The following is a 24,581-nucleotide window of genomic DNA, read 5'->3' on the forward strand; positions in this document are numbered from 1 at the left end:
CCCATTTTCTCCCATAGGAACTCTCTGATTACTAGTTTAGATTTAAATCAGTGGTCCCCAGTGAGCAATGACTTGAACCGCTAAAGACATCTTGCAATACATGAAGAAATTCTTGAGCCTAGGATGCTGCTAATCTTATCCTCAGGAAAGCCCACAACCAGAAAGCACCTGGCCCAAAATATCATCGATGCTCAGAGTACCAAGGGAAAACGACAAAATATCCTCAATGCTCAGAGTACCAAGGGAAAACTACAAGCAGGTCTGAGGTGTGAAAATGGCCCTCGAGAAGGCAACGTGGGAAGCTAACACTCCCCCAAGGTTTCCCAGGCACAGGGAGCTGGTGTGTGGCTCTGCCCCTCTCACTTCTGTACAAGGGTGGTCTCAGCTCACTGCAAGGTTGGGTGACTACACTTACCTGAAAGCCAAGAACAACGAGAGCATGTATCCCACAGAGTCTGTCTCTAAGCATCAGAAAGAGTTGCTGGATTCGCACCCAGCATCCACTCCTTAGCTGCACTTCATTCTAGTTTTTAAGCTCTCCGTGAACAATACCCTCTCTCCTGCTGCATGAGTCCTAAGAAGCCACTCTCGTCATCTCCGTGCTAGTGGAGTGGCTACTAATTTCTCTTTTTTACAGATGAGAGGAATGTTTAAGAACACACATTCTGCATCCAGGATAAGAAGGGGATGGGACTAGATGGCTGTGACATCATATCACGAGTCTCCCTATTCTTCCCTCCTTCCTACTTCAGGGAAGTTCAGAAGAATCTCATACTGGTATACTCACACAAGTGAAAGTCTTTGTTGTTAGGGACAGCCCTGTAATCCCAGCACTAAGGAGACTGAGGCAGAAGGGTCAAAAGTTCCAGGACAGCCTGGATGACTTAGTGAGATCTTGTCTCAAATTAAACTTGGAAGAGAGGTACTCAAAAGGTTGGTGGGAGCTCAAGAAGTAAAGGGTTGTCTAATATGTACAAGACCTTGGATTCCATTACCACCACCACCACCACCACCACCACCACCACCACCACCACCACCACAATGACAACAAAAAACCCCTGAATGGGCTACATATGAATGTTAGCATGTTGACGTGAAAGAGGAAGGATTGTGTTTAAGCATACATGTTTGGGGGTAAGGGTACATGCAGAGTCCAGAGGCTGAAGTTGACTGCCTTCCTCAGTCACTCTCTCCCTTAGGTTTTGAAACAAACTTTCACTAAACCTAAAGCCCGCCATTTTGACTAGACTGGTGGTCTCAAGTTCCAGAGAGCACTTATCTCTATCTCCCGCAAACCACAGCTACAGATTCGTGTCAACACCCACATCTTTTCACATAAGTTTTGGAAGGTCAGGTCTGGGTCCTCAGACTTGCATTGCAGGCATTGCCAACTGAGCCATCGTTCCAGCCAGAGGAGGTATGACGTTTTTAACAGTCTGTTTCTTTTTCTAGTACTAGAGAAGAAACTCAGACATGCAACACTTGCCCGTTACCACTGAGCTGTACACAAGGCAAACCTTTCTTTTGTTTCTTGGTATCCCTGAGTAAACACACACTATCAGCCTGGGGAGACAACCCAGTGTCAGTAACTTATATCAGAGCTGCTCTGTACCAAAAGGTCACCAAAGATAAAGGAGGTATAGACACTGCCCGAGGACACAGACACACCGTGACTCCCCAAGTGTGCCCTGGGTGGATGTCACACCCCAACACGGAAAGCACTGTGTGCATCAGGCTAATCCCATGAGGACACAAAGGAACACTGATTTTTCACTCTGATGTGAAAATTTAAAACCCCTCATCTTAAATACTTGGGACTTGGGGCTTTCTTCAGATTTTGGAATATTTTCATATACAAATGCAGCACCTGAGAGGAGGAAACTCAACTCTAAACAGGAGAGTCCTTCAAGGAGTGTGAACACTCCACTCACAGTTGTGAGGAGATGCTATAGGACAGTGTTCTCAACCTGTAGGTTGAGACTCCTTTGGTGAGGGCCAAATGACCCTCTCACAAAGGTCACAGAAGAGCCTTGGAAAACATTACTATCCATAACAGTAGCAACATTTTAGTTATGAAGTAGCAATAAAAATAATTGTATGGTTGTGAGGTCAGCACAACATGAGGAACTCTATTAAATGGTCCCAGCGTTAGGATGGTTGAGAACCACTCTGCCTTGGTATTTTGATGACCCTTTGTGGATTCAGCTGTGGAGTTTTTCACTTGAGCCATCCTGTCAGCTCTCAGAAAGTATCAAACTTGGTACCACGTCAGACCTCACACTTCTGGACTAGACATGTCCAGCCTGTAGAGACAAAGGCCACGTCACCAGAAACATTTACAATAGAAGCAAAAGTACCAACTTACCAAAGGAGTCTGAGTCCTCCGAATATGCCGATGTCTTCACCCGGTGGTACCTGACTTTTTTTGAGACTTTGTCCTTGGTGTCCCAGAGCTTCAGAGTGATTTTGTGGAAATTCATTTTCTTTAACAGTTCCTTTGTCATGTTGACATGAAAAGTTTGGCTCCATGACACCCAGAATTTGTCGTCATCTTTCCATGGCTTTACAGTCTGTGTAAAACACAGTTCAGAGACTGTGGGAAATGAAGGGCCAACCTACAGATTCAGCACTTCCCACTGGCCTAGCCCTGTCAGCAGCACAGTCTGACATCCTTCCTGTCTAGCTGTCTTCTGTGCTTGCCTCTCTCCGAGCTCCTAATCACAGGGAAATGGGTCCTGTGTACTGGACCCTGTCAAGTTACCCGTCCCTTGAAAACAAAAATCTACGCCAGTGCACACACAGTGGCCTTGACGGTTACTTCCAAACAATGACTCTGTGCCAAGCCATTCCAGGAGTCTTCATGTGTGCGTACATGTTGGTATAAGCCTTGCACATGAAAAGTCACACACACACACACACACACACACACACACACACACACACACACAAAACACACACGTACATATACACTTAGTAGGAAAGAACTTCCAGGGCCTACAGTGAATGCTGGGTACCTATAACATTAAAATAAAACTAAAACATTGATGAAACATTCCAGCACCTACAGAGTAAAGATGTCTAAAGAGGCCATGGAATTTCATTTGTAGGTCCCTTCTGCTATTCTCCTTCTCATTCCTTAGTTCTCAGGTGGACGCACTATCCCATATATCTAGAAAACTCCACTGCTGAGCCTGCTGCAGTCAGTGGAACATACTCTGCATCCTGAATGTGACAGTCCATGCAAAGACACACACACACACACACACACACACACACATACACACACAGACACACACACACACACATACACACACAGACACACACACACATACACACACACATACACACACAGACACACACACATACACACACACACAGACACACACACACATACACACACAGACACACACACACAGACACACAGACACACAGACACACACATACACACACACATACACACAGACACACACACAGACACACAGACACACACACACAGACACACACATACACACACATACACACAGACACACACACACAGACACACACACACAGACACACACACACAGACACACACACACAGACACACACACAGACACACACACACATACACACACAGACACACACACACAGACACACACACACAGACACACAGACACACACACACAGACACACACACACAGACACACAGACACACACACACAGACACACAGACATACACACACAGACACAGACACACACAGACACACACACAGACACACACACACACATACACACACAGACACACACACACACATACACAGACACACACACAGACACACACACAGACACACACACACACAGACACACACACACACATACACACACATACACACACAGAGACACACACAGTCACACAGACACACACATACACACAGAGAGACACACACAGAGACACACACAGTCACACAGACACACAGACACACACACACACACACACACACACACACACACACACACACACACACGCTCCACTCACCTTTATTCCTGAATCCAGAAACACTTTGGCTACGTTAGGAAACACCACGATGTCAACTATTTTGGGTTCTATGTCATCGGGCAGGAAAAAATACTCGATGTGGTAGAACTGACGAGCCTTCCCAGCCCGGTTTTCTGATTTAGCGGCCTTCTTTTTATCAGGTACATTGGTGGGTTTTCCCTTATTACCTAGAAGACACAGGTTTAATGAGCCTTGTCTTAACTTGGGGAAAGAGTGCCTAGCTCCACTGCTCCCTGAAGGCAAGAAACATTACTGTGGTTTGGAAACAGTTCAGAGGCCCACTGCTCAGTGCCATTACCAGGAAGGAAGTAGAAACTAAGAGTTGAACTTCATTAGAGAGTGGGTCAGTGGGAGTACCTCCCCACAGGTGACAGGGGGGTGCCAGCATCTCCTCCCTCTGTCTGTCTTTGGCCACAATCCCCAACATGGCTGACATTGAGAGGAGCAATTTCCTTCATAGGCAGTTCCACCAGAATGTCCTGCTTTGTGTCAGGGCCCAAAGTAATCATGATTCAAAGAATCACAGTCTGAAATTGTGAACCGAACAAGTCTTTCCTCATTGTAAATTTAGTATCTCTGGTATTTTTCAGGGGCAAATCTGATTAACCCAAAGAGCCTGTCCTGCAGGAACTATGTATCACTGTGTTGCTTACACACCGGCTCAGAGAGAAGGCCCAGGCCCAGATCAGCCAAGGAACAGTGTGACTGTGCACAATGCATATGAAGTGAAGGGCATGGATCTGAGAGTGGGTACGCTAAGATTTCGTGTTAGCCCTCTTGTTTTTCACACAAGTAGGTCAAAATCAGACCCCCAAATCTCAAGACAATGGAACTTGTGTGGTAGCAGCATGAACAGGGATCTGAGGTGCTTTGAGCAATGTCTATCTGAGCACCTACTTCCCAGGACCTCTTAGCAGAGTCTTGTAGGAACAAGGATGGCGGTCATCCAGATAGAGACCATCCAGATACAGACTAGGAAAAGTTCATAAGTGATGCTGCCTGTATCAGGTAGACAGGCTGATGAGGTACAGGAGGCAGGGTGGGCTCAGTCAGAAGCCAGAACCCGAGGGACCAGCGTAGTCTGCCTTGAGCTTAAATGAGCCTTTGGGTTGGGTCTTTTCCTACCATAAGAAAGCATTTAGGAACCGCACATATATTTGAGAATCATTTGTTCAGTTGGCTGATTTTGTTTTGAGACATGATCTCAGCAAGGTTCCCAGGATGGTCTTGGGTCCTTGCACCCAAGTGACCCTCCTGCCTCCCAAGTACTTTAGTTACAAACCCAGCTTTCCACACATATCAACCCAAATATAGCTATTTTTAAATGCAAAAGAAAAAATAATGAGGACAAAGCGTTTACATGTGACGGTCTCTCATCTGTTCCCTCTATCTCTTTAGACAAGATGTATCACTATGCTGCCTTAGCTGTTCTGTAGACCAGGCTAGCCTCAAACTCATGGGATCCACCTGCCTCTGCCTCCCAAATGCTTGGACCAAAGGTGTGTGCCATCACCCGAACCCTCAAACATGACTACCTTTAAAGCTAGGTTTTTCTCATTTGTGTTTTGTTTCTGGTTTCTGGGTGATGTATGTTTGTTTGCTTGTTTGTTTATTTGTTTGTTTCTATTTTTGCATCTTGGGGTGGGGGTTGTTTCCTTGCTTCCAGGCTGGGCTGTTTCTCTCTGGTCTTTTAGCACTGGAGATAGAGCCCAGGCCTGGAACATGCTAGACACATTAACACTGCCCCACTGCAGGCCCAAGCTGCAGTTTTATGAGTTCAGGTCTTTAACCCCCACTAGCCCCTGTTTCACTCTGGCACTGCCACAGACCTCAGGCAGTATGGAACAAGGAGCCACTGGCCAATTTCTTGTAGGCATTGAGACCTCCTGTAAGGTTCATGTGCTGGCTAGTTTTACATTAACTTGAAGCAAGCTAGAGGCATCTGAGAGGAGGGAAGCTCAGTTGAGACAATGCCATCCTAAGACCCAGCTATACGCAGGCCTGTAGGGCATTTTTTTTAAATGACCTTTATCTGAATTTATTTTTTGCTGAATTTATTCCTGGGCCATGAGTTTTGTTTCTTCAGGTTCTTCTGGGATATCTTTTTCTTTCATGGAACTGCTTCTTCTGGCTTTGGAACAATCTGTTCCTGCTCAGTGAGGATCATCTCGATGTGGCAGAGGAGCTCATGGCTGGGTTAATCTGGCCATGAGCTCTGTAGGTTCGTTGGCACACCTTAGGTGCTGTGTTCACCTGGATGTGCTCAATGACTACAGAATCTATGTGTAAACCCATAAGTTCAGCATTGTTCTCTGCATTTTTAAGCACGTGCAGCAGAAATTCAGCACTCCATTTTTGGCCACCATCCCTGTGTCCAGCCCCACTGTTTGGCCTGGGCACACCTACTGACTCCACCATTATACCACTGGAATAGCACACATTGCTTCATTTTGTTTTGTTTTGTTTTTAATGTTTTTATTGGATATTTTTTATTTATATTTCAAATGTTATTCCCTTTCCCAGTTTCCTATACATAAGCCCCCTGTCCTATCCTTCCTCCCCCTTCTTCTATGGGGTGTTCCCCCTCCCCAACCACCCACCCCTTCCTACCTCCCCACCCTGACATTCCCCTACTCTGGGGGGTCAAACCCTGGCAGGATCAAGGGCTTCTCCTCCCATTGGTGCCCAACAAAGCCATCCTCTGCTACATATGCAGCTGGAGCCATGGGTCTGTCCATGTGTAGTCTTTGGGTAGTGGTTTAGTCCCTGGGAGCTCTGGTTGGTTGGTATTGTTGTTCTTACCAGATTGCAAACCCCTTCAGCTCCTTCAATCCTTTCTCTAACTCCTCCAATGGGGACCCCCATTCCCAGTTCAGTGATTTGCTGTGAGCATTCACCTCTGTATTTGTCAGGCTCTGGCTCAGCCTCTCAGGAGACAGCTATATCTGGCTCCTGTCAGCATATACTTCTTGGCATCAGCAATACTGTCTAGTTTTGATGGCTGTGTATATATGGGCTGGATCCCTAGGTGAGGCAGGCTCTGCATGGCCATTCCTTCAGGCTCTGCTCCAAACTTTGTCTCCATATCTCCTCCTATGAATATTTGTGTGCCCCCTTTTAAGACGGACTGAAGCATCTGCACTTTGGTTGTCCTTCTTCTTGAGCTTCATGTGGTCTGTGGATTGAATCTTAGGTAATTCGAGCTTTTGGGCTAATATCCACTTATCAGTGAGTGCATACCAGGTGTGCTTTTTTGTGATTGGGCTACCTCACTCAGGATGATATTTTCTAGTTCCATCCATTCATTTGCCTATGAATTTCATGAAACAATTGTTTTTAATAGCTGAGTAGTACTCCATTGTGTAGATGTACCACATTTTCTGTATCCATTCCTCTGTTGAAGGGCATCTGGGTTCTTTCCAGCTTCTGGCTATTATAACTAACGCTGCTATGAACATAGTGGAGCATGTGTCTTTGTTATATGTTGGAGCATCATTTGATGTGTATGCCCAGGAGAGGTATAGCTGGGTCCTCAGATAGCACTATATCCAATTTTCTGAGGAACCTCCAGACAGAGTGGTTGTACCAGTCTGCAATCCCACCAACAATGGAGGAGTGTTCCTCTTTCTCCACATCCTCACCAGCATCTGCTGTCACCTGAGTTTTTTATCTTAGCCATTCTGACTGGTGTGAGGTGGAATCTCAGGGTTTTGATTTGCATTTCCCTGATGACTAAGGATGTTGAGCATTTCTTTAGGTGCTTCTCAGGCATTTGATATTCCTCAGCTGAGAATTCTTTGTTTAGCTCTGTACCCCATTTTTTTTCTTTTTTTCGGAGCTGGGGACTGAACCCAGGGCCTTGTGCTTGCTAGGCAAGCGCTCTACCACTGAGCTAAATCCCCAACCCCTCTGTACCCCATTTTTAATAGGATTATTTGATTCTCTGGAGTCTAGTTTCTTGAGTTCTTTGTATATTTTGGATATTAGCTCTCTATCAGATGTAGGATTGGTAAAGATCTTTTCCCAATCTGTTGGTTGCCGTTTTGTCCTAATGACAGTGTCCTTTGTCTTACAGAAACTTTGCAATTTTATGAGGTCCCATTTGTCAATTCTTGATCTTAGAGCATAAGCCATTGGTGTTCTGTTCAGGAAATTTTCCTCAGTGCCGTGTGTTCAAGGCTCTTCCCCACTTTTTCTTCTATTAGTTTGAGTGTATCTGGTTTGATGTGGAGGTCCTTGATCCACTTAGACATGAGCCTTGTGCAGGGAGATAAGAATGGATCTATTTGCATTCTTCTACATGCTGACCTCCAGGTGAGCCAACACCATTTGATGAAAATGCTATCTTTTTTTCCACTGGATGGTTTTAGCTCCTTTGTCAAAGATCAAGTGACCATAGGTGTGTGGATTCATTTCTGGGTCTTCAGTTCTGTTCCACTGATTTACCTGCCTGTCTCTGTACCAATTCCATACAGTTTTTATCACAATTGCTCTGTAATACTGCTTGAGTTCAGAGATGGTGATTTCCCCAGAAGTTCTTTTACTGTTGCAGATAGTTTTCTCCCCCATTCCCTCTGCCTTGCTAGAAGTCATTAGATTACATTCTTAAAACTAGCCACCAAGGGCTAGTCTTTTACTCATCCACTTCCTCCTCTTGAGGCTGACCACCAAGGTCCAGCTATCAAAGTTTTGAAGTCCCACAGTCAAAGCACCTCATCCTAACAAGGGGGTTTCCCCTTGTGCCTTTATAAACTGCCCTTTTCCTGTGTGCCATCTCTGTCTCCTCTCTACCCAGAGGCAGCCCTTTGTCCTCCAAGGCAAATGCCCTTCCCCCTCTCCCTCCTCCTCTATCTCCTTCTTTGTCCCTTGTCCCTGCCCTCTTTCTCCTTTGTGCTGAGAACAAGGACTTGGGGGTCCTGAGCTGATACCTTTCCTTTCAGAAGTGACCACCTATTTGTATATATAAGAATGTATACATAAAAAATGTATATATAGAATGTCTAGACTGGGTGTTGTGGTGATTGCCTTTAGTGCTAGCGTTTGAAAGGAGAGACAGGCAAATCTCTGTGAATTTGAGGCCAGCCTGTGAGTTGTAAGTCCCAGGACAGCCAGAGCAATATAGTGAGACCCTGTCACAAAAAAACAAAACAAAACAAAACAAAACAAAACAAAAAGTCTATGCCAGGGCTGGAGAGGTAGCTCAGTTGGTAAATGCTTGCCATACAACCATGAGGACCTTAGTCTTAAAAAACATCCAGGCATGGCAGCATATACTCGTGATCCCAGGGCTGAGAGTCACGACCAGGAGGATCCGAGGGACTCACTGTCAGGCAAATCTACCTCAATTTCAGGCCACACACACACACACACACAGAGAGAGAGAGAGAGAGAGAGAGAGAGAGAGAGAGAGAGAGAGTCTCCAGCATAGCTGTAGCCATTTTGTTCCATGCCTGCCAGCTGTTCCACAGAGTTGCTATAACATGCCTGCCAGTCATTGACAGAAAAATAATTTGACTCAAAGCAGGATCCTGCTTACCACATACCCTGCTATGTTCTGTAGGTTCTGAGGTTTGTTAATCTTAAGAAATCCCACAACCATACGCTCCACTTAGGAACAATCAGGATAAAGGTCAGTTAGCGCTGTTCTGTCTAGTTAGCCAAAGTAGCTTAAGTCAGAGCCAACCACTGGGCAGCACTTCCTGCACCTGCACATGAGCTCATTGTAGTTTTTTTTTCCTTTATAAGCCAGCCCTGAGAAAAGTTCGAGGCTGTAGCCTCAGCCCTGAATTCTGAGCTATGGCTCTGATCAATCAGAATTAAAGTGTGTGTTCAAAAAAACCATCCCTGTCTGACTGCTGACTGAGATCAGTGTTTGTATGTTTTGTGGAACTCTCAGAACCCAGCATGTGTGTGTGTGTGTGTGTGTGTGTGTGTGTGTGTGTGTGTGTATGTGATATATATATATATATATATATATATATATATATATATGCACATGTTCGTATACATGCTTAGATACCAAGGGTGTTGTGATGGCTAATCTTGCTCATCAACCTGATGACTGGGCACTCCTGAAGGATTTTCTTTATTAGATTATTTGAAGCAGGAAAATACACCCCAAATCTGAGCCGCGCTTTCTGGTAGCAGCCCAGATAAAAGGACAGAGAAGAAAACTTTGCTTTTTGCTTCCTTGCTCTTGCTCTCCCTGGCAAGTTCATCTCCCTGATGCTGTGGCAATTCCTTCACCAATATTAGAACCAAGCTCTTCAGAATTCTAACATAGACTGAAGACCAGCAGCTCTCTCAGAATGCTCCAGGCCTTCAACATCCAATTAGGACTGCTCAGACACACAACCCTTTGGACTGAACAACTACCATATTCCCAGTTTCTCTCTAGTATAAAACAGCCACCATTGGACGATTCAGACCATATTCTGCAGACCAATCTAATAAATCCCCTTTTAATATTTGTATTATATCAGCTGGGAGATGGGCCTCTGGGCATATGTAATTGAAATGGAAAGGCAAGCCCACTATGGGCGGCACTATTCCCTAACTGGGATACCTGGCTGAAGAAATAGAAAAGGGAACTTACCAACAGCAGTCATTCATATCCCCCCCCCCCCCCCGCTTCTGACCATGAATGCGATGTGAATGGCTCCCTCAGGCTCCCCCCACTGAGACACTGGGCCTGTCCTGATGGGCCTTGAACTGTGAGTCAGAAAAAAAGAAGTTGCTTTTGTCTGGGCATTTTATCACAGCAATAGAAAAAGAAACCAAGACAAAGGAGAGAGTAATGAACCTAGAAATGGTTTCCAGCTAGAGTGGGTCAAGAGTTCTGTGACATTCTGAAGACGTGCTCTGCAAATGCCCTTGGTGAAAATGCTAAGATTGGCCCGCCTAAGACTCGAGCTGCAAGCGTTGCTCGACTAACACTAGTCTCCGTGGCTGCTTTCCGCCGGATAATTTCTTCCAGCTTCTTTTGTTTGATATTAATAGGCCCAAGATTTAGGCGGATGGAAAAAAGCACCTATGGCAAAAGGAGGTCACCGAGCAAGGACAAAGTTTGAATCACCAAGCAGATAAGAGTGAGTGTAAGTCAAATACCTAACAAGACAGAATGCAAGGAAAGGCTGCAACCAATCAAACGGGATACTCAGCAGAGGGGAGGGAGGGAGGGAGGAAGAATCACGAGCTAAAGCACTGTTTTCTGCCCCCTGCTCAACCATGTGGCTCGCTCTAACAAGAAAGTTAATCAGAGAGGCAGACTGCGCTCTGTGCATTGGCCACTGCTCTCATTGTGTGAGACGCCCACAGGGCAGCATGCTGAGGAGACTCCTCCGTTAGCCTACAGTTCCAGAGGATGTGCTTCACACATGATGGGGAAGCTATGGTCGCAGGAGCCACCAAAGGGGGAAGAAGCTGCTTGGCTCCTTCTCCTCTTCATTCACTTCCTGCCTGCAGCTCGCAGAATAACGCTGCCCACATTTAGAGTTAGTCTTCCCACCTCAACCTAACCTACACAATCCCTCACCCATATACCCAGCCATTTGTTTCCATGATCTGACAGCCCATCAGGGTGGCAATCAAGATAAACTATCAAAGGTTCGTGCCTGTCCACAGACAGTCAGTGTCCGGAGTAGTACATCTAGCAAGAATTAAAACTAAAGGCTTGGAACAGAGGAAGGCAGGCCACTGATGAGGCACCCTGATGAGGAACCTATGTGGCTCCTGCTTGCGAGCAGTGAGTCTGCTACACTACTAAATTGGTATACCTCTTGACTCAAGAGATTTTGGCCAATGAGTCTGGGATGTATTTTAAGCAAGGCATTAGGTAATAGTGTATGAGAACCAAGTTGTAACTTTTGCAGGGTTTGTTGAGCTGAGGTAGGGAAAGGGAGAGGAGAGGTGAGGGGGAATACAAGGGGAAGGAAGAGAGAAGGAGAGGGGAAAGGGAGGGGAGGGGAAGGGGAGGGAGGAGAGGAAAGGAGGGGAGGAGTGTGACCTGTTTCTTGTGGCCTCAGAGTGGGCTAAGTGAAATTCCCACTATCACCTCCGTGCCTAGCCAATAGCCAGGCCCAAATTTTCTGTCCTTTTTCTGACCTCTCCCTCGATTGACGCTAAGTACTCTAGCATGGGAGGGACAGGCAGAGGGAAAGAGGCAGGGGTGTGCCCTCAGCTCCCAGGGGAAGCCAGTCGTGTCCCACCTTGCTCAGGGGCAAAGCTCTTCCTTACCACCTACCCAGTAGTGAGGGGAAGGCCAGTGAAATCACGAATTTGCAGGGAACAACCTGGGGCACATCAGAGTTAGAGATGCAGGCAGGCCCCTCTGAGGAATGCAGGCTGCTGAACTGGTCCTCAGAGTCCCACTCATTGCCTGGGGTCCTGGACTTCGGGTACTCCTCCGTCTCACATTCGCTCGCTGAGTGGTAATCACTGGCCGTGGAGAGGGGCCTCGTGCTTGCTCTCTCCTCTTCCTCCCAGTCCCATGCCTGCAGGGCCATGTCGCACAGCACTAGAATGGTCCTGGTGGGAGACAGCAAAGATCCCAGGAGTAAATCTACCTGGTGCAGGAAGGCCTGCCCTCCCAGTCCCATCTCTGTCTTGTCTCCAATGTCCCAGGCTTGCAGAGGTCTGCTACACAGTGAGTGCTCCATGGATGGAGAGAAGGAATAGGTGAAGGAACCACCCGAGATTTGCAGCTGGCAGGGAAGGATCACTGATGTTTCTCCAACCTGAGCTCGTCCAACTCGTCTCTCAGAAATCAGGAGTTGGTCAGGGGGTGCTCTTGGCATACGGCTCCAGGTGACCCAGGAGGCACCTGAAGATGGGAGATCCGGCTCCTTTCAAGAGCATGCAGCAGAGTCCCAGATGTGGCAACAGCACAGGCGTGGCAGTTCCCACTTGCAGAGGGGAAAGTGAGCGGGCCCAGTATATACCGGACCCTGGGAAGCTGACCTGAAGCGAGACAGAGTTCTAGCTTGGACATCACTCAGGTTTCAAGATACAGAAGTCTAGCTGCCAGGAAATCGGTGCCTCGGGGACCGGGGGTATCTGGGGTGAAATAGAGGCTGAACCCAAGGCCCGAGGATTACCTGTGAGTGGGCACACCTGTTGGCTCCTGCACCTGCTGCACAGTTGCAGCCACTCGAATCAGGGGAGTTCAGCGCAGGCGCTAAGGGAGCACAGTCCCAAAAAGACTCTGTTAGGCGGTTGCCAGGAGATCACAGTCTACGGCTGGGGGCGGGGCTTCCTTCCTGCGGCTGAGTTCGGCTCCTGGCTATAGGCTCTGATGGGAGCCTGCTTCTTCTAGATATTCGGGGAGGTGGTGGGGGGTATAAATTTCAACAAGGAATTCACTACGGGGAATGGGGGACGAGCAGGCAGGGGCTTCTCACAACACACACCGCTTCTGCTCTGCCTTGGTGCACCAGACCTGGCAAAAGGTGGAAGGAAGAATCAGATAGTTCCAATATTTAAAAAACTCTCACTCTGAGCTGGATACCTGCTAGGTCCTCTCTCTATGTCTCCGCTCACTCCCACCTCCCACGCTTAAATAAACGATAAATAAAGGAAACGATGGTCTCTACATATTCAGACCTCAAAAGAGCGTGAGAAGTCTGTTCCTCTGAAATGAGGCTACAGACTTAAAAGGGTGAAGCAGCTACAGCCGGTATGTTGCAGCACTGGACTGGAGTCTGGACTTCCGGCCACCAATGCCTGCACGCCACAGCAGAGCCTACCCACACTGAAACACCCTGGCTAAGCACCCCAGCTGCTGCCGCTGACCCAGAAGGCCACTGCACATCAAGTGGCCTGAGGCAGAGAGGAACAGCCCACAGTGGACTGACCAGATGGGACAGGGATGGACATCAAGAGGTAATGAAAACCAGACAGGGCTGTGGAAGCAGGAAACAGCCTACGCAGAAGAAATGGCACATACAAGGTCGAGAGGGTGAAAACTCATGACAAGTTCATAGAAAACAGACAAATGACAAGATGGCTTTTGGTACACAGGGCCCAAAGGCAGGCATGAGTTAGCACTATGCTCAGTGGGGGATGTGGAGGGCTGGTGGGATGGTTGGTAGGTTTTCTAGTGAGGGAGTGTTCCATCAGCCGGTTTAGTAAAGAAAGGGGAGCACGAAGCTTAGCCTACATTTGGTAGCTGCGGAAAGTGAAGTTGGAGTTGACCTATGACCTACTTTTAGTCTCAGAGCAGAGTCAGTAGAGTTGGAGCTGGAAGCAAGTCCCAAGCTTCCCAGTGCGTACTGTTCTAGGTCGTCAGATGAGATAGAACATTCTGGAACACTGCATAGTAAACGGAACCCTCGGGTTAAACCAACAGAAAACCAGAACCTCAAGAAAAACTAGAAGGGGTGGACACTGAATGGCAGCAAGTCCCTTTAAGGAAGGCTATTCACCTTGTCCACACCCCTGCACCCTAGTGATTGCACTCCCTAAACCAAGACACAGGAGATACGCAGCTCCTAAAGCCAACAGGAGCAGGAGCAGGTCAGCCACTCCATCCCTCATAACAGACACTGGGACTCTGTCCCTTGGTCTCCACCTACAACCTCGACTCTGATTTCCCGCTGAAGGGTCCTTTCATGCTTAATTGAAACCACGATTTTTATTTTTAGTGCGCAAACAGATACATGCTACTTGTGTGGAGACCTGGATGAATGACTCATGTTTCCGAGATCCCACACAATAATGAGCCAATTGGTCAATTCAGCTCTGTGTCAGGATTAAACACCTGTATCCTTTCTTTTCACCTCAAGATACTTGTGAATAGCAACTTCTTCCTTAGCTAAATAGTTGAGCGCCTGAAGAACACCAGGAGCAAGTCTTACTGGGTGTCAAGATTGTATTGCCCACTATAAAACCTACATGAAGTCTGGCTTTACTCTGCCACATCATCAGAGATCAGCTTCAGCAAAGTGGAGGCACCTCAGCAGGAAGGCACAGCCGAATTGGACAGGTCCTTCCCGGGAACAGAGAGAGACAGAGACAGAGACAGAGACAGAGACAGAGAGGGATCCATGATCATGCTATCTGGCAACAGAGTTCAAAGTGTCTTTGATCACATTACCTAAGGACAGTAGCCATAATCCCCAGACTCAGGGTGAGAGGTCATAGGTCTGGGTCAAAGGGCCAAAGCCTATCCTAAATGCACATCAGTGTTACCCAGAATACATCAGAAATAAGATTTTGCTGGGCCTAATGGCACAGGCCTGTCATCCTATATTATTAAGAGACTGGGGCAGGAGAATCACAAGTTCAAGACTATCTAGGACTACAACATGAGTTCAAGACCACCCTGGGCAGTTTAGAGAGAACCTGTCTCAAAACAAAAAGTAAAAAAGAACGTATCTCCATGGTAAAGAGCTTGCTCAGCGTGTGCCAGGCCCTGGGTCAACCTCCCAGCATAATAGCCATACTAATAACAATAATTAATATTCTGAGGTTTCCTTCCAGGCCCTGAGGGATAACTCTCCAGGAAGAAGGCTTAGGGGCCCGAGGCATTGTGTTTTCCAAGGATAGATCACCTCTCAGACATCTCATGCTCTTCCTCTGGGCGTTCACTACTCCTCCCCTCCAGTGGTTCAGCCAATGAAGTTCACAGATGTAACACCGTGTGACTTCATCTGCAAAGACAGCCTCTACATTGTCTACAAGTATAGACGGCCACACAGGATCCCGTGGAGCTGTTTTGACAGCTCCTAGCTAATGTCAGTCCCCAGGCTATAAGCATAATGACTGCTACCACACAGGTCGTAACTGTCTCCAGCAAATGCTCTCTATCCCTGAGTAAATCGCTGTCCTCTTAATTTACGAACTTTGCCCTTTCAAAGTGTCAGATGTGCCGTGAGCCCCACCACAAAGCAGTTCAAGCAGCGCCCGCCCCCCATTCTTTCACGCCTCAGCACATGGAAAAATCTAGAATAAACACATCACAAATACACTGTCGGCTAGATGGTTGCAGGATCTCGGGTGACCTTTGCTTCGTGATGTATTTCTAGACTTCATACTGACACTTTGAACAGCGCACTTTTGGAAGCAGCTCAAACAATACTGAAGTGACTTCACAAGTACTTTGCCAGGACTTCAACCCTTCCCCCACAGGCGCCCCAACCCCCTACCCCCAGCGCGTACAAAGGAACTCACAAACCTTCTGAGTTTGCATGCTTTGAACCTCCAACAAAAGCCTTCAGGATCCAAGTGGGATTGTTTCAGGGGTGCCTAGTAACACAGCCCACAGACAGACAGGCCTAACAGCACGCCATTATAAACCCTTCCCCACTAAGCTGCAGGAGGCTGGGGGAATCGCCCGCCCATGGGAAGATGCTGACAAGCTTGGTTTTCAGTGCTGTCTGGCCCAGGAGAGCTTCTGTCTGAAGGAGTCCTTCAGCAGTGCCGTCACCAGCAAGGGACTAGGAAGTGTGTTTGTGGCATCTTAAGCTGAGCCTTCAAAACTGTCATGAGACCGGGCTGGTCCGCAAAGACAGGACTCTATCACAGCCCAGATGTTGGCCTTAAATGGCTACATTAAGCTCTAGGCCAGGATTTCATGGTCCAGCAGGAGGTACGTTCCAGAGGTAGTTTTCCCTTTTGGTGCTGTGAATTCATACTCACCAATACGAATTGGTGCGAAGCAAAGCAACCAAGTACCTACTTTGTGATGACCGTTGGAGCACCAGGTTTCCAGCCTAGCGCGGCTCAGGCCATGAATGAAGCTCAAGCACGACATAGTGTGAGGGTTGCTTTAAAACTCACACACCAATAAAAGACATGCATTATTTGTGACTAACAGCCACAGGAGCAGACACAAAGCAACGTGCTACCATGCCCTTTGCTGGGACAACCGTGGGGAAGAAGCTGAAACAAAAGCCATAGGCCTGTTTCTTCTGCTGTGTTAAATACTGTTCCGGGTGAGCACGTCAGGCAGGGCTCCTCCCACATGGTCTGGTGTTTCCTGCCAGGGCTGATAGGATCCATGGTAGGTGAGGTGAAGGAGGTGTGGGTCAGTGAAGAGATGCTGAGGCCTGAGGCAGGGAACGCTGATGGTAGAGGTTAAAGGGACAGTAGGTACTGATGTGCCATTCTTGGGGTCAAGATGATGAGTTTGTCTTTCATCCCTAGTGAGTTCTGAGCAGAGGAGCAGGGTCATGGAATAACTTAAGATTTAACCACATCCCTCAAGAACCGGACACAGGCATTCAAGGGCATGAATATATGTACATAAAACTCAAGCTTTTGGAGCAGGTGAAGCAATCGCACAGCAGAAAGATGCTAGGAGCTTGGCCAAGAGTGATCTCAGTACACTAGGATCCTAGGAGGCAGATTCAGGACAAGTTTCAAAGGCAGGTCCAGGGGACAAGTTTACAGTAGGATCTAGGGTATGCCTCAGGGGAACCTTGTTATAATTCTGAACTTCCATGTCTTCCAAAGGTACGTATGTGAAAACCTTGGTCCCTTGGGTGCTGCTACTGGCAGGTGACAAAAAGTTCAGGAGATGAGGCCTAGTAGCTTGCTGCTTGGGTTGTGTCGGTAAGGACAACAGTGGACTCCTGGTCCCGTCCTCTTCTTTTTCTTTCCAGCTTTCTTAGTTAGGGTTTCATTGCTATGAAGAGACAACATGACCACGGCAACTCTTATTTTATTTTATTTTTTTTTTGGTTCTTTTTTTCGGAGCTGGGAACCAAACCCAGGGCCTTGCGCTTCCTAGGCAAGCGCTCTACCACTGAGCTAAATCCCCAACCCCGCGGCAACTCTTATAAAGGAAAACATTTCATTTAGGCTGGCTTACAGTTCAGAGGTTTAGTCCAGTATCATCATGGCGAGAAGCACGGCAGCGTGCAGGCAGACACGGTGCTGGGGAAGGAGCCGAGAGTTCTATGTCTTAATCCAAAGGCAGCAGAACAATACTGTGAGTCACACTGCGCACAGCTTAGTTATACAAGGTCACACCTACTCCAAGACCACACTCCTAATAGTGTCACTTCCTATGGGCCGATAGGGGCCATTTTATTCAAACCACCACACCACCCATGAAGTGTATGGCGTTTTAACCACCATGCATTCATATATGTCACCAAAAGGCCCCAAAGCAAACTGTGAGTCAAAATAAATCTCTCTCCTCCTACAAAGCTAGTCACCTGGGGTACTTGTTACGGTGATGGTACCAGCTGACTGGTACAGGCCTGAAGAAAGACTTTGGCAGCAGGCACTGCAGTGGAGAAAGTGCAGGCAGAGCATCTCTGCATTACTCGACACGCTGGAGAACACATGGAGGCCTCTTTGGGGAAGACAGGGACCATTCCTCAAGAAGACATCAAACTACCACAGGATCCCTCTGTCCTAGGATGCTTCCTATTGCTGGGATACCGAAAGCAACCCGAGGAGGAATGAACGGGTCTATCTGCCTGACAGACCACACTGCAGTACTGAGGGAGGCCACGGCAGGAACTGAAGCAAAGGCCACCGGGAAACCATGGTCACTGACTTGTTCTACATGGCTTACTAAGTCTGCTTTCCTATATAATACAGAATTATGGGCCCCAGGGTGGCTCATAAACAGCGGGATGGGCCCTCATCCCATATCGATCATTAATCAAGGGAAATGACCCCACAGACATGCCCACGGTCCAATCTGATAGAGACAATTTCTCAGTTGACACTCCCTCTTCCAGAGTGATTCCAGCTTTGCCTAGCCAGCACAACCACTAATCCACTCTTCAGTATACACCTACAGGGAGTGAATCGCATGAACTCAAACAAACAAAATCCCTAGCAGGGTCACTCACAACAGTCAAACACCAACACCCATTAGCTAATGGATAAAAAAATGCAAGATGTGGTCTGTCCACACAGTGGAGCATCCCTCAGAAGTAACACAGAATGCAAGTGTATGTGACAACACCTTCCTTAGAAAGCCAGGACGAGACTTCTGTTTGTTTGTTTGTTTGTTTTGAGTTATTTTGCTTGTTTGTTTTTTATTTCTATTTTTATTTTTTCTCTTCTTTTGTGGGGGAAGGTTGCAAGGGCAGAGGGTGGATATGAAGAGACGAGGAGATGACTGGGATTGAGGCGCATGATGTGAAATTCACGAAGAACAAATAAAAATTTAATTTTAAAAATGAAAGAGAGGGCTGGAGAGATGGCTCAGTGGTTAAGAGCACAGACTGCTCTTCCAGAGATCCTGAGCTCAAATCCCAGCAACCACATGGTGGCTCACAGCCATCTGTAATGAGATCTGATGCCCTCTTCTGGTGTGTCTGAAGACAGCTACAGTGTACTCATATAATAAATAAAAAAATGTTGGGGATTTAGCTCAGCGGAAGAGCGCTTGCCTAGCAAGCGCAAGGCCCTGGGTTCGGTCCCCAGCTCCGAAAAAAAGAAAAAAAAAAGAAAAATAAATAAATAAAATATTTTAAAAAATAAAAAAGAGAAGGCTGGAGAGAGGGCTCAGGGGTTAAGAGCACTGACTGCTCTTCCAGAGGTCCTGAGTTCAAATCCCAGCAACCACATGGTGGCTCACAGCCATCTGTAATGGGATCTGATGCCTTCTTTTGCTGTGTCTGAAAACAGCTACAGTGTACTTATATATAATAAATATATCTTTTGTTAAAAGAAGAGGAAAGAGAAAGAGAAAGCCTAGGGCGAGGCAGGCCCTAAGTGGCTCACTTGCACTTGGCCAAGTAAGGAAGTGTTGAATGTGCTGCTCTTACATTTCTATCAGTGCAGCAGAGGGCGTGACGTTAGGTAGTGCGAGCATGCCAGTCTTTTCCTGTGCGGTTACAACACACGGCTTAGCTACAAATGTCTTTGGTGTCAAAAGTACTTTTGTCTCAAAAAGTAATGTACATTTTATATTCTATTCAATATTATCTGCACCTGTTCTAATATAAAAAGTGTTTTGGGGGTTGGGGATTTAGCTCAGTGGTAGAGTGCTTGCCTAGCAAGCACAAGGCCCTGGGTTCAGTCCCCAGCTCCGGAAAAAAAAAAAAAAGTGTTTTGCATTACCTACATTTTTCTCCCCCCCAAAAAAAATTAAATAAAAATGATCTAAGAATACAAAAAAAAAATGCAAGCAAACACACTAACAAAAAGATTACACAAAGGACTACTTCAAATTTCCCCCTTTTTTAATCTTATGTGTATGAGTGTTTTGCTTCCATTTGTCTGTGTGTCATGGGCATGAAGTGCTCATGGCGGTCAGATGAGGGCATTGGACTCTCTGGGACTGAAGTTACAGGTGGTTGTGAGCCACTTTGTAGGAACGAGAATTGAACCCAGGTCCTCTAGAAGAGCAGCCAATCTCATCTATCCAAACTGCTCGGGATGTCTGATTCCTTCCCGGTTAGAGGTGTGCCTTGGACAAAGTGCTTAAGAATGTGTAGGACAAAGGACAGAGTGCTGGTCTGGGGTGCTATAATGGAGGAAACGAAATGATAATACTTTTCAACTGAGATTTAATATTTAAAATCAGAGGTGTACACAAAACAAGATCTGCCTATCAAGGGCCACGGAGTTTGCCTTTTGCTCCAACATGGCTGGGTAAGGTTTCCATGGCAGGTAACAGGTGGAGTCAACACCACATCTCTGAAAGAGAAAAGGAAAACCAGTTAGCACTCAAGAGCAAGCAGGTCTGTCCAGCATCTTCCATAAACAAGTTCTAGGACGCCAGAGAAAATGGTGGCCAAACAACCCTGTTTACCTCATCCCAGTCCGCGGAAGGGACTCAGGCCACCACCTGGAGCCCAAAGGTGGCAGCAGTGGACAACCACTTTCCTCCCGCCATAACTCTGACTTCATCCACTTCCAAGTTTGTTTGCTCCTCGGTTCTAGTTAGGTAGGGGGCGGGAGAGCTTAGGAAGCAGTCTGGAGAGGAGGCCTCGCAAATGGGGCAGAGGACTCTAGGCAGGTTGCCGGGCCAGGGTTGGGAATTGCAAAATACAACAGCAGGCGCAGGAGCTCCAGCCTCTGGTGACAATAGCGGAAAGGCCTGGAGAGGGCAAAAGAACCGAGCCTGGGACTGGTTACAGTGATGGGAATGGGGATGCGATGGGGAGCGCAGGTCAAAGCCATTACTAGAGCGCGCAGCTCCAGCGCCTCCCACCGGGATAAGCACAGACGTCCTGTACGGCCCACGCAGCTGCCTGGCCACAGTCCGGTGCCTCTCCAGCCCGGCGGTGGCCGTCCGGCCCCTCCCTCGGCGGACTGGAGCGGCCGTCTGAAGGCGCCGATCCGATCCACTGAGAGGAGCCGCCGAGGTCGAGGCATGGAGAGCTCGGCGGGAGACCCATACCGGCGGCCCGCGCGGCGTACTCAGTGGCTGCTGAGCGCCTTGGCTCACCATTACGGGCTGGACCGCGGCGTGGAGAACGAGATCGTGGTGCTGGCTACCGGTCTGGACCAGTATCTGCAGGAGGTCTTCCACCACTTGGACTGCCGGGGCGCTGGCCGCCTGCCGCGCGCCGACTTCCGTGCACTCTGCGCGGTCCTGGGACTGAACGCTGATGGGGAGGCGGCCAAGGAAGACGCAAACTACCCGGAGGTGGCCGCCAAGAACCCGGCTACTGGGATGATCGCTGGCGGAGACGCGGACGTCAGGGAAGAGGCGCTCCTGGCTTTGCGGGCCGATCCTCCTGAACTCACCTTCCGCCAGTTCCACGCGCGCCTCTGTGGCTACTTCAGTAGTCGAGCGGGGTCCCGGCTGCCTCGCGGAGCTCTGAGCGAGCACATCGAGACGCAGATCCGCCTCCGCCGTCCGCGCCGCCGCCGCCGGCCTGGCTCACCGAGCCTGCACGGTGGCGCCTATGGCGAGCGCGTGGCACATCTAGAGGAGGAAAACAGTAGCCTACGCGAGTTGGTGGAGGACCTACGTGCTGCGCTGCAGAGCAGTGACGCGCGCTGCCTGGCTCTTCAGGTGCGCGGGACGCCGGGGGTGGAGACATAGGCACTGGGCCGTGGCCCACCCCCTCCTCAGCTGGCCCTCAACCCACCCTCTTCATTCCAACTTTCACCCCAATGTATCATCCCTTAAGACCCCAGCTTCCTATCTGTCTAATTCTAGAAGGAGCCTGTTTAGGCAGTCACATAGTGATGGGTCAGCAGGCATCATTCTTCAGGAAGGTTTACGTAAAACAGAAAGGATCATCCTTCCCCCAAGTCAGCGAAACCCATAGAATCCCTCACCCGCAGGCCCCTAGCCCAGGTGAGAAAGACACCCGATGGCTAACATTGAGCGCCAAGCTCACTCTGCGCTACTGAGGTGGAGCCACTGACTGAGCTGTAGATTCAGCCTGGCCTTTGGGATCAGTCAAGGAACACTCGCGTCCTACACACAGATAAGTGTTGAGTGCTGCTCAGGTGACCAGCCAAGGGAGAAAAGGAGCCCCTATGAGAAGAGGACCTGAAGGTGGCGTTACATTGGTGTCTCCTGCCTCCTAGATGCTGCAGGGTACAATTAGGTGTCAAAGTGTCCTTCCGAGGTTCTTATGTGTGCCAGGATTGCGTCAGACGCGGCAGAGGGAACTCTCGGAGTACGCAGAGTCGTGTGTGGGGTGCCTGAGACTGGCTAAAAGGGTCTCTCCATCTCTCACACTCAAGTTGTGCCAGCTTCCTTTATGCTTTCCAACACTGCAGTAAACATAACAGAACAGCCTCCAGTTTCCAAGGACAGGCCAGAGCACAGATCTCAGGAAGGGCGGAAACTTCAGTCTGCTCTTTAATCTGTGCTTTGAGTCCAGTGAGTTAGGAGCAGCGCACATTGGATGCAGGAATTAAGCCTAGAAATTACGGTCACCATACAAAAAAACAGAGTGTGGACTTCCTGTCCCAGCTTCCCTTGTTGGGGGTGGGGATGTTGCACACAAGTGCATTAGCCGCTTGTGCCCGCTGTTCAACGAGTGGTGTAAGGGGATGTCCCCGTAGGCTCCTGCAGTGGTCGCTCACTGTGGCTTTCCGCGGGTAGGTCGGCCTCTGGAAAAGCCAGTCGGACATCCCGGAAGCGGCGGCGCACGAGCTGCAGCGAGCTCAGGGAGCGCTGGCAGAGGCGGAGGCGCGCGCTCGACGGCTGCAGCGAAGACAGGTGGAGGTGCGGCTGCGCACTGAGGAGGCCCGGCAGGCGGTCCGGCGCAGCTTGCACCGAGTGCGAGAGCTGGAGTCGCTGGCGCGGCGCGTTCCCCGCTTGCAGCGCCAGGTGCAGCGACTGGAGGCAGAGCTTAGACGTTACCGGTGAGCGGGGCAGCAACTGGCGGGGAGCAGTTGGGACGGGATCCCGTTTCCCAAACCTAGGTGAACACACCCACTGCGTACTCTAATGTTCATTCCTGTCTTCAGTTATTCGTACATATGATTCTTCCGTTACTTAAGTTATTGTGGACTCCACTACCACCCATCGGTCCATCCATCTATCCATCCATCTGTTCATCCAGGAAATCCTTTCACTTGTTACTCGTGGATTGCAACCAATGATACCCATTCTTGGCTCTTCAGTTTGATCCTGCTGGTCCCTGACTGCACACTGTGTATGGGCGAGCCCCAAGCAAAAGCACTTTATGGGCTTGCTTCAGTTAATCCTTAGGGACAGCTCAGCGAAGAGGGTCCTGTTATGATCCCATTCTTCAGATGAGGAAACAGATTTAAAGTGACCTTTTGTGCTAGCTGGATGGGGGCAGGAAGCTAGACTCAGGACCAGGCTCCAATTCTAGCAAGGTTGCTGACAGATGTGTAAGTTTGGCAAGTCACCAGCTGTCCTTGAGCCTGTTGCTCCTGGGTGGAGCAGACTGGAGTCTTTGCAGAGCAGAACAGTTGTGAGGCTCTGCCTGGCTGTGCCTGCTGCCCGTTTTTTGTTTGTTTGTTTGGTTGATTGGTTTTGTTTTTCTTTCACATGGTAGAGCGGGCCTACCTCCCTGACCTGCACAGCAGCTGGGACCTTCTGGGCCACTGTCTACCTGGCAAGTGACTGTGAAGAGAACAGACCAAAATCTCTGTCATAGGCTGCAGTCAGAGAGCATGAGACCTCCACAGGAACAGACTTGAGGTGGGACAAATGCTAGAGCTGGGGTAATGTGTCCCTGCTGCAGTCTTTTTTTTTTTTTTTGGTTCTTTTTTCAGAGCTGGGGACCGAACCCAGGGCCTTGCGCTTGCTAGGCAAGCGCTCTACCACTGAGCTAAATCCCCAACCCCCCTGCTGCAGTCTTAGCCTGTCCCCTAAACGCTGAGAAAATAGGAGCCATATTAACAAAGCCTTCAGGGCCACCATAGCACATTCCAGAAACGAAACAGAAGTCAGCATGGCCAGAAGAGAGGGAAAGGAACAGACACCCATAGCCTTTATCTAATCCTTAGAGAACATGAAATCACAGACTCGTAGACGGCCCAAGCAGATTGCATTTCAGAAAGAAAAAAAAAAGCAAACAAAAAACCTACCCCATTCCTGCTGTGCTGGGGCAGAGAGGAGGGGCAAAGTACAGGAGACAGCTTAGAGGAGCCAATGAGGACAGGTCTCCCCTGACAGATGGTGATCCGACCAAGG

The 24,581-nt window shown here is 48.6% G+C and overlaps 2 protein-coding genes across 12 annotated transcripts in view; one reads left to right on the plus strand and one right to left on the minus strand.

The window, feature by feature from the left end:
• Cfap92 (cilia and flagella associated protein 92) overlaps positions 1–14,348 on the minus strand; it is a 53,755-nt gene extending 39,407 nt beyond the window's left edge. The window contains exons 1-6 of one of the 10 annotated variants that reach the window (XM_087655430.1): positions 14,239–14,294; positions 13,148–13,472; positions 12,772–12,994; positions 12,279–12,562; positions 4,016–4,203; positions 2,366–2,570 (exon numbers count right to left, since the gene is read on the minus strand). In XM_087655430.1, coding sequence (XP_087511556.1) covers positions 2,366–2,570; positions 4,016–4,203; positions 12,279–12,540 — 655 coding nt within the window. In that variant the 5' untranslated portion in view covers positions 12,541–12,562; positions 12,772–12,994; positions 13,148–13,472; positions 14,239–14,294. 10 annotated transcript variants of the gene reach the window in all.
• Positions 14,349–21,204: 6,856 nt separating this feature from the next.
• Positions 21,205–24,581, plus strand: part of Efcc1 (EF-hand and coiled-coil domain containing 1) — a 29,651-nt gene continuing 26,274 nt past the window's right edge. Inside the window, 2 exon segments of one of the 2 annotated variants that reach the window (NM_001446949.1) lie at positions 21,205–21,968; positions 23,016–23,278. In NM_001446949.1, coding sequence (NP_001433878.1) covers positions 21,321–21,968; positions 23,016–23,278 — 911 coding nt within the window. In that variant the 5' untranslated portion in view covers positions 21,205–21,320. 2 annotated transcript variants of the gene reach the window in all.

This window comes from Rattus norvegicus, chromosome 4 (genome assembly GCF_021556685.1).
Source record: "Rattus norvegicus strain SHRSP/BbbUtx chromosome 4, alternate assembly SHRSP_T2T, whole genome shotgun sequence".
NCBI lineage: Eukaryota > Metazoa > Chordata > Mammalia > Rodentia > Muridae > Rattus > Rattus norvegicus.